This window comes from Octopus bimaculoides, chromosome 14, assembly GCF_001194135.2.
Source record: "Octopus bimaculoides isolate UCB-OBI-ISO-001 chromosome 14, ASM119413v2, whole genome shotgun sequence".
In the NCBI taxonomy this organism is placed as follows: Eukaryota; Metazoa; Mollusca; class Cephalopoda; order Octopoda; family Octopodidae; genus Octopus; species Octopus bimaculoides.
The window spans coordinates 21698891-21709879 of NC_068994.1; the positions used below are offsets into that span (position 1 = coordinate 21698891).

Genomic DNA, 10989 nt, shown 5'->3' on the forward strand with positions numbered 1-10989 from the left:
CCCCAGATCTCAATATTATTGAACATTTATGGTGCATTTTAGAAAAACAAGTAAGGAGTCGATATCTTCCACCATCATCACTACAAGAACTGGAGATTGTTTTAGCTGAAGAATGGACAAAAATTCCTTTGGAATGTATGTATGTGTGTGTGTGTGTATATATATATATATATATATATATATGCATGCATAATTATAAAGCTAGAGAATATAGAAACTGGTCTATCCTTAAAATTTATTTCCTTTTATTTTACGATGTGTCATGCAGCATGTTTTTATGGTTATGATGACGTACATGTGCTTCTGCTGCACAGAGTATGAGCAGTTGCATATACTGTAACTGGGAACATGACTGAGAGCTACCACAGTATACAAATTGTTCACCACATATTGTTTTTCAGTCCCCTCTAGTTTATCATAGCCCTCTAGGCCATAACGGAGCTATGTAAGACTGGCTGCCCTTGGGCACTCATCTACACTGATGACCTTGTTCTTATAACTGAATCGCTATATGAACTAGAGAGATTTCAGGTGTGAAAGAAAGTAAATCACAAATCCCTTCAAGGAGATGGCCCTGCTTGATATTTAGGCAAGGTAATAGTAGAAACTCTGTATGGTGTACCCAGTGCAAGCTATGGACACATAAGAAGTGCAGCAGTATCATGGAAGGTTTGCAGTGGGTGCAATAAACATGAAGAATGTACAGGAAATAGACTTCCTCAAATGCCTGGAGTTTCCTGAGAAGTAGTAGATAGCTTCCATTACCTAGGCTAGTGGTTCTCAACCTTTTCCTGGCCATCACTCCCTAAAAGCTATTTTTGACAAGCTAATTGATAATCGCTCACCAAAAAATGATAACAAATATTAAATATAATGTAATTATGACTAATCAACACTGAAAAAATTTTGTACGTGTAAATGCAAAAGATAAACAAATTAAAGTGAAACTTTATTCTAAATTTAAATGTAGAAAAGGACTAACTAGTGTGAGCCCTGAGATTGGTGATATTCTACTAAAAATTCAATGTCAGGCTTAATGCTACTCAAACAGATATGAATATCTCCATGTGAAATAATTTCAAACCTGTTTCTTTCCTTCCGCAAAATGTGATTGACAGTACTAAATCCAGTTTTGACAAGATACGATGTTGGGAAACAAAATTATTTTTGACATTTGTGACCACAAATTTGAATATAGTGATTTTACAGTGTCTGATTGCCAAAATTCAGACAAACTTTCTTTTTTTAACTTAATTTGAAATTCATCATTACATTCCATCTCGATGACTTCTTCCTGGATATTTTTGTGTGCACTCTGAGGATTACAATCGAATGGGTCAGTCATCCTTGGCTGAATAGTGAAGTTGGATAAATTGGTAAATCTGGTTTCTAAATCATTTTTCAAGGCAGACAGATGGTCGCAATAAATACTAATGTCATTTTCACATAAGTCTATTTCCTCTAGTTCGGGCATATTATGAAACTGTATTAGTTTTAAATTAACTTGAAAAAGATTGAGTTTTTCAACAAAAGCTCTCATCACCTGTTTACAGTCTATCAGCATTATCAATTTTAGCTGCAGCAGAAGAGTGACCTTGTTCAGCTTATGGAAAATCCAACTGAGATAGTGTATGTTCTTCATTTGAGCTTGAATTTCAGTGGCTAAGTCTGAGTGTCCTTCTGTTTGTAAGAATACAACCAGTGTCAATTTTCTGTTTGAATTGGTTTCATATTCAGTGTAATGATACACTTTTATAGGTTAATTAATGATGTGAAAGTAATTTTCGTTATATATAAATCAATAAGTAAAAAGTTATTAGTAATTAAAGTTTGAGAATTTTGGTAATTTTAGCGAATTGTAAGCCACAAACACATTCATGTCTGTTTTGATAGTAACAAGCTGAAACATGAGGACTCTTTTGCCTGTTGCCATACTAACAGTCTTTGAAAAGTCTGCGAGGAAGCACATGTTGACAGCAGTCAGCCAAGGAAGGGTCCTACCTGAGCAGTGGGTTTTAGGAGTGTGTTGTGAGACGAGATACGTTTTTCTGTATGCATATTTAAATTGTAATTTAACATTTTAAAATTGTTTAATGTTTGTTTCTTTTTGTCATTGAGCATTGAGGTGGTTGTAAGGTGTGCTAAAAATAACAGCTAAATAAGATTTATTTACATGAAAGAAAATTACCGGAGACATAACACCTGTTGTTTACAAACACACAAAATGACAACTTCCAAATCCTGTTTCCTGACTGGGTGAAAATGATCAAACTTTAATCCTCTATAACTTTTTAAAAACATTTTTCTGGAAAAAATGAAATAGCTCCAGCAATTCAGTTTGAGCAAGTGTATTATTGTACCAAATTTTGAAATTTTCAGTAAACTTTAATTTTTGGAGCTGCTGGTAGCCAAACTGAAAAGATCCATGCCAAATTTTAAAATTTTCAATAAACTTTTTGGAGCCACTGGCAACCAAACTGAAAAGATCATACAGTGGACTGGCAACCAAATTGAAAAGATCCTACAACTATTGTATTAAATAAGTTTACAAATCTTGCCCAGCAGTTGCCTTTGGATAGCCAACGGACATCAGTATGCAAAAGAAGTCTTATATATTTGTTTGTTAGCATTGACACAAAATTTTTGAAAAAGATGGTCACATTTACTGTTAGATTCAATTTTGTTTATTTTTATACTTTTAGCCTGTGTAGCACAGTGTCTAACTAGAATTTGGGGGCACAACATCAATCGAAAGTTAAACATTCTGAGTTTTTATTTTTTTGAAAGTGGGGAGTTGATGAGTGGGTGAGGGGGTGGGTGGAAGGGGCATTGAGTGTTTCTTAAAAAAAATTAGAAGTTAAAAAAAAGAAAAATTCTCAGATTCGTAATCTCTGTATTTTTGTATGTGGATTTTAAAAAAGGTTTTTAAAAAAATTAAACATTAAGAAATTGGGGTGGGGGTGGGGGTGGAGGGAATTAAAATTTTGAAAATGTGATTTTTGAGCAAAATCGTATTCTCCTATATGGAAAACAGAAATCCGAAAAATCTTTTGAAAAAACCCCCCCAAAAACAGGTGGTGTACGCATTCTTTACCTTCACCTCTGTTATTGAGCACCTCACACCAATAATAACAGCCAAAAGTAATACAAGGTAGCTGGAATTTTTAAAGCCAAAAATTAGCTAATCAACTCAGCCTGGAAATTAATCCAAAAATTGGAAATGTTTCCCTGGCTACTTCTGAACTAACAACACAAACAGATTTTTTATCACTAAAATATCTGTAAAACATGTTTTTCTGCAATATTGTACTGATGTTATTCTTGGTGTACTTTTTTGAGATTAAATGAAGAAATTAAAATTATTTGTTATGGATCAGAACTTTTTTAATTTGTGGTCTTACTCAACTACTCAGAGCAGGAGAATCTGCTGAATTCTTTTTTAAAATCTCACTCTGTTATAGCCAAACTTTACTGTCATGGTGGAAGATAAAGAATTTTTGCTTCAAAATTTCTAATCTTTAAAGTGAAGGTTTCATAGAGCCAAGTAATCCACTGTAGCAAGCACAGGTTTTGATTGTTACTAACAATTTACCCTTTAACCTACAAATACATTATCCTCACTTTCTACCATATCTTCACAGTATGAAAACTCTCTTCCTGCCTACATTTTCCCTTCAATTGTCAACTTACAAATGTTCAAGCTCAACATAAACTGTATCGATTTCACCAGTCCATGATGTCTTGCAAATGTCAGATTTATTTCTTCTGACTAAACCATCAAGTAACTAATATTCAGCATTTTCTTGGCCTCTGTGGTCTTATCACTTGGCAAATTTAAATTTGTCAACTTCTTCAACATTGATTGAGCTGTTCTTGTTAGTCCTGCAAGAAAAAACCCAATCTGATTTTGGTGTTTCATGAATAAAAGGTTGTTGACAAATTGGTCAACTCATGTTGACAAAGACATTAAGTTCCCTTAGTTGTTTACACTTCATATATAGTTTGTCTGAATTGTATTGTTTACATGCCACTTATTCTTGTGTATTTGTCTAAATAGTGTTACTTGATCAGTTCAAGATTTAGAGCAATTTGGGTTTTGGTCTTTTATCTAGCCAGTCATTTACTATTTGTAGATTTAGTTCACTAGACTTCCTTCTCTACTAATTTGAATATTGTGACACTGTAAGAAATCATTGTTACCAGCATTATTATTATTTGCAGATGAGTCTAGCTCTAGCAGCTGGGAGAGTAAGGTAAAGTTATGCCAACATCCTGTGCAGCATATAAATGTACACGTCGAAGTGACAGAAAAGCACGTGAGCAAGGCATCACATTTCACTGGTCAGTATGCCTAAAGTTTGGAATATTTATTTTGTTTTCATACAGTTTATGCTAATTTAAAATTATTCTATTGTAGTATTGGTTGCCTGATTTCCCAATTTTTAACTTCTGCAGGAATTGTTTTTTTATACTTGGGCAGTTTTAATTAACACTTACCACTCAATGTCTAAATGTATGAGATGAATTGTTAAGATTAAATTTTTAGACTATATGAAAAATTATTTTTAATAGTTACCCCTACACTTCCCCCCCCCAAAAAAAACAAGATACCTGATAATGATCTTCACTCATGATCAAGTTTCATACCTCTGGATTAGAAAATAATATCAAATTGAATTTGAACTAGTAATTTTTATTTCTAAACTGAAGTGGATATTCTTTATTTCATAACTAGTGTACAAACATCTGTGAACTACTGGTTAAGAACGTTTTTACTATTAATTATGAAATAGAAGATTCTAGTTGAGATCAATTTGTATAAAGTACACATCCAGTAATAAGGCATCCAATGATGATTGATGATCTGACTGATTGTAGTATAGATTTAATTATTGAAAATGTTTTGATCTCCAAACATTAATAATATCTTTCAACTATTTTCAGTTGTTTGAAGGTTTATATTTAATCCTTTTGTCTCTCTTACTACTTAGTTGCTTTTTATTTTAACTTGACTGTCTAGTTTCACTTGTTTACTTTGTGGTTTGTTCCTATTCCCTCCTAGTACAAGTTATCTCCCTTCATATGTTTCTTTTCTTTGATTCATATAAGAGGCTCTTGTTCATTTGCCTTCCTTTTCTTCAGTTTTTCTAACATTTTACAACTACTTTCTCTGTTTATAGTTTTCCTAAGGATTTGAAACGAAGAAAAGAGTGGGCATATGCCCTCAAGTACCAAGTGAATGGTAAAATTTGGGTACCAGAGCATAAAACCTATCTGTGTAGTGAGCATTTTACAGAAGAATGTTTTGACCGTACTGGACAAACGACACGTCTTAGAGATGGTGCTGTTCCATCGATCTTTGATTTTCCACAACATATGAAAGTAAGGAAGTGTTTGTATATTTTTACTATTTGTACCAGAATATAATCAACTACAGTGATTATATCGTGCTTTTTTCCTTTTTTCGATGGCCTTAATAGGCTTTCCAATACTAGTGAGATTGATGCCAATAATATGCTGTTTGAAGTGTTGCAAGTTGACACCTGAAGGAAAGACATAAGCAGGGTGGATATTCCAGAAGAATGGTATTCTGAGGAAGAAGGCTAAGCATAGTGGTTTGTGCAGGGCTTAGGATGGGAGTAGGACACAAGGTTGATGAAGTGGAAAGATGATTGGGTTGGGAGTATCTGATGGAGGTACAAAGCTAGTCAAGTTTGAAGAACAGAGGCCATTACAGTAGTGATAGAAAAGGCAGAGAGGAGACAGTTCACCTGTAGGTCAGAGGTTGAATCATGTGTGTGAGTCATTTCATGTCAATCAGATGAGTGAGTGGCAAGATAGATTATTTATTCATTTTGGTTACCTTACTTATAAATAATTACTATGATACATATTTCATAGAGAGAACAGTTAACTGAATCAGTGAGGTATTGGATAGTTCAGCCAACATGCTAGAAGGTTTGCATTGTGTCCATGACCAAAATACTTAACTTTCAATTGCTGAGTTCACCTGAGCATGCAGTGGGAAATTATAGCTGTGGGATCGATGGAGTGAACTCTAAAGAAAGGAATGCCATTGAGAGAATCGAAGTTATGATTTCCAGATTGAGTTTGATGGCAAGTGATGGACACCAAAATGGTTTTGGAAGGGAGGATCCCTGGCATTGAGAAATAAGGTCAGCTATAAGCATATATTGAAAAGAAAGGCCAGAGAAAGTTTGAGAGAGAAGAGGAACAGATGGATTGTAGAAGGTATCTTGATGTGTTGGAAAGAGGAGGTAAAGAGCAATGTGTTGCCAATGATGGCAGTGGTTGTGTCAATGAAAAATATAGCCTGGATTTTTGGGAGCTGAACAAGTATGTATTATGTCATACAGGCTGGGAAGCTGCCAATATTTGTGTGGAAGCCTTGTGAGAATGGAGGCAAATGACAAGGGCATCTCTTTTGGGCTGAGGGGCTTAGATGGAATTAACATGCAGCTGGAGTCTCTGCATATTCTAGCTTCTGGCTGGTGGTTGGGATAGTGAGGATCTTTGAGTTGCATTGCAAGTTCAAATTAGCAATTGAAGAGTTCATTTGAAGTTGTTCCCAGAGTTTAAGGTAAGAGAATTTTTGTCCTTTGTACTACAGGAACTCATGGTTTTCTAACTAATTAATCTCTTTTTTTTCAGGCACAATGTGTTTTAACATACTGTTATAAAATGCACATAGATTCATATGCAGAAAACACCACAGTTATCTTATTCTACTATTCTCCATATCAAGCAGTACAACTATTCCAATACAGTATAGATCACATTGAAATCTGGCCTTGAACAAACAGACTATATGTAACACCTACCAAATCTGTAGTCTCCACTATTACCATTAACACCAAAGAACATTAAATATTATTAAATGTCACTTTTAATAGCATAAATATACAAGAGTAAAAAAATCTTGGGAATTATATACACCAGTGTTGTATTTGTCCTGGTCAGTCAAAGGCATCTTGTTGCTTTTGTAGAATAGGTCTAAGACTGCATTATTTAGTGCATTCTTTCTTTTTAAGAGGATGGTAGGGTGTGATGTAAGGGAAATTCTTGCAAGTTGAGTGACCATGTAGAAGTTTCTTCATTGGTTTGATACATTACTTGATTGTTAATGGTAAAGATCTTTAGTTGCATGAAAATATTTAGGCTATTTGTGTTTGGGTTTAAGTTGTATTGCTGTTTTACTATGGGCCTCAAGTTTGTTCTAACCAACACAGTTCCAATAAACATATAGCACTGTTATGAACAACAGTGCATTGTTCTATTACCACCACCACCACCACCACCACCATTACCACATGTCTTAAAGTATTTTTATTTCTGTTAGTTTTCAATAAAATAAGCAGAACCTACATTGAAATACAACCTTAAATGAATTATTGCTGCCATCTTCTCTCTGCTCGTTTGGATATAAATTCTAAGTGATGCATTTTCCAGTGTAACATCCCAGCTGATTCTTGGATACCTTTAGTGAAACTCACTGTTGCAAGCTTTTGAGCTAAGTCCTTAGCTTGAAGATAAATAATATGATATCTACTGCAACAACAGATGAGCTATAGTTTCTTTTTCTTTTTCTTCTACCAATGCCAGAGGTCCTACATAGATCAAGGATATTCACTTTTCTCTTCTGACTAAACCATGAAAAAAAACAAAAACAACAACAACAAAAACCCAACAAAAAAAAAACAAACAAACAAAGAAACAAAAAAACTTTAGCTGCTTAACAAGGAACATGATGTAAAGCTGGATTATAGTTAAGACAATTGTTTGAAACATGTTGAGCCTTCATAAAAGAAGCCAGCTAAACCATTCTAATTTTGCAGATCAATGACTACTTAATCTCATAATACATGGTCAACACTTTGTTCAGATCACACAGCAACTTCCTCATAAGTCAATCCAAAACATTGCTAATTATTCTTATGTTGTCATTTATTTTTTGCAGAAAAAGGTGAGTGTTAGTGGTCAACGCCGCCGGGAAAAACAGCAGTTGAAGAATGCAACAAAATCCATGACTTCTGTTCCAAAATGCAAAACTTTGGTATGTTAATTTTGAACTTTCAACCAGAACAATGGAGTTATATCAATAAATTTGTGTAGTTGACACTTGATAAAAGATAATGTTTTAGAGCAGGAAATGAAAGATATGAAAGTAGGTGAAATGCATTGTGTCACTTGTATTGCACTTAATCCTCAACAACTCAGTCTGCCTAACTAAATAGCTATCATTAGATAGTATATTTTATCAGTGATATGAGTTGAAGCACTTGTGCTTGAGAAGACACATTAAGCTAAGTGAAATCATGATTATATTTGCCTACAGGCATGTCCCTATATTCCTCTTCAACTGAGCGATCCTAATCTTGCAGGCTCATGGGTGCTGGTGTCATGTAAAAAACACCTGTGCTGGTCCAACAGAAAAGCACTCGTACCAGTAATGTGTATAAGCACCTATGCCAGTGCTGCATAAAACACCCAGTACACTCTGTAAAGTGGTTGACATTAGGAAGAGCATCCCTTAAGGATTTAAAGGGATAGCATGAAAGTAGACTTAGTAGTTGGAGAAGCCCTAGCTAGGTCAAAATTTTTTCCTCATATAGACCACATAAGATAAAGCTAAAAAGAACTTTAAAGATTAAGAGAAGTCAAGAGTTAGGACGAACTAAATTGAAGATAAAAAAAGTAAAAAATAGGAGTGAAGTTTATTGTTAGATTGGTGAAGTTTACTCTGCTAAATCTACAATTTTTGACTAGGTAATGTTTGCGAAGACCTGTTGAGGCAAGTGAAATCGAAATCGAACCAAATTCGATGACTGGCACCCGTGCCAGTGGAGCGCTAACAGCACCATCCAAACATGATTATTGCCAGAGCAGCTGTCTGGCCTTTGTGCCAGTAGCATGTAAAAAACACCATTTGAGCCTGATTGTTATCAGCGTTGCCTTACTGGCACATGAAAAAACATGTGAGCAAGATCGTTGCCAGTGCCACTAGACTGGCTCCTGTGCAGGTGACATGTAAAAATCACTATTTGAGCGTGGCCGTTGCCAGTACTACTTGACTGGCCCTCATGCTGGTGGCACGTAAAAGCACCCACTACACTCTTGGAGTGGTTGGCGTTAGGAAGGACATCCAGCCGTAGAAACTCTGCCAGATCAGATTGGAGCCTGGTGCAGCCATCTGGTTCGCCAGTCCTTAGTCAAATTGTCCAACCCATGCTAGTATGGAAAGCAGATGTTAAATGATGATGATGTAATTCTTCCATGTATTTTTACATAAGTAATATCTTATTGAAAATGCTTATTTGGGAAATATCTAAACATTTTCTTGGAAGAATGCAGGCATTTTTGGGTTAATTAGTGTCTATGGTTCAATAACTTGTACCTAGAGGTAAAGATATGGAAGATTTCTTCCAAGCATGAATTACGTTTTGTGTTCCCAATGGTATATGATGAAGCTCTACTGATTATTCCCCATTTAGTATCAAATTAATTGTCTTTATCCTTTAATGACCAAATGAATCCACTCAGTCTTGTACTATACACTTTATCTCTATCCTTAAAAGAAGAAAGGTGGTTATGCAATCGCTGCTTAAAGCAGTAGAGTATGGTCCTGTGTAATAAATTGAAATTCTATCTGTCATAACTACATCTGTAAACTGTTTTGTCTAAGGCATTGTCCATTAAGTGGATATATTTTGTTCTTACAACTATCAAAATGTTTGATGATATTAACCCTATGCTTGCTACTGGCAGAAGAATTAGGTATCTCGTCTACTTGTTATCCCAGTGGTATTATTAGTTTTGCTATACACTAAATTTTGTGTATTACTACTCTAAATAGCTGTTACAGTTACTTTAAATCAGTCTGGTCTGGGTTCAGTTATCTCCCTTACACCCTCTATTATAGCCTCATTGTTTTCATACACATTGGTTGTTTATAATCTCCCTAGATTCAATATATGTGCATAGTTGCTATTACCACCTGTCATATAATTACTATTAATATTAATTTCATTATTAAGGCGGTGAGCTGGCAGAATCGTTAACACACCAGGCAAAATGCTTAGCAGCGGTTTGTCTGTCTTTATGTTCTGAGTTCAAATTCGGCCAAGGTTGACTTTGTCTTTCATCCTTTCGGGGTCAATAAAATAAGTAGCAGTTGAGCACTGGAGTTAATGTAATTGACTTACCCATTCCCCTGGACTTGCTGGCCTTGTGCCAAAATCCGAAATCGATATTAATTTCATTATCCATTTTTACTTGGTTTTTATTATTGAATTCTTTGCCCCCTCCCTAATATCGTGCACTGCAATATTTTGGGTTAGGTTACTACTTGTGGCAAAGGCAAGTCATGCATCATTTAAAAATCTGGCCATACTTATTAGATGGTTGAAAGTGTTTATCTAATGCAGTGAAAAATTTTGCAGGATATATATACCCTGGATGAACTTACAGGATGCAATTAAAAACTACATCTTAGGACATCTAGGTATAAAATCCAAGGACACAAACTTAGGATTTACCTTTTGAGTGAAGTACTGTGTAATTGTTTACCTTAAACAATTTCAATGCAGTTTACCGGAACCTGGATAATATCAGAATACTTGTAATGTACCTGCCCAGATTCAAAATCCATATTCCTTTATGTGGCTATGTGGTGAGAAACTTGCTTTCAAACCACATGGTTCCGGGTTCAGTCCCACTGTGTGGCACTTCAGACAAGTGTCTTTTACTATACCCTTGGGCTGACTAAAGCCTTGTGAGTGGATTTGGCAGTCGGAAACTGAAAGAAACCTGTTGTATATGTGTGTGTGTGTGTGTATATATATATATATATATCATCATCATCATCGTTTAACGTCCGCTTTCCATGCTAGCATGGGTTGGACGATTTGACTGAGGACTGGTGAAACCGGATGGCAACACCAGGCTCCAGTCTGATTTGGCAGAGTTTCT

The 10989-nt window shown here is 35.2% G+C and overlaps 1 protein-coding gene across 1 annotated transcript in view; it reads left to right on the forward strand.

The window, feature by feature from the left end:
- LOC106875079 (uncharacterized) overlaps positions 1 to 10989 on the forward strand; it is a 22515-nt gene that overhangs the window by 2112 nt on the left and 9414 nt on the right. The window contains exons 2-4 of the mRNA XM_014923048.2: positions 4222 to 4341; positions 5181 to 5382; positions 7979 to 8074. Coding sequence (XP_014778534.1) covers positions 4262 to 4341; positions 5181 to 5382; positions 7979 to 8074 — 378 coding nt within the window. The 5' untranslated portion in view covers positions 4222 to 4261. The remainder of the gene's footprint in view (positions 1 to 4221; positions 4342 to 5180; positions 5383 to 7978; positions 8075 to 10989) is intronic.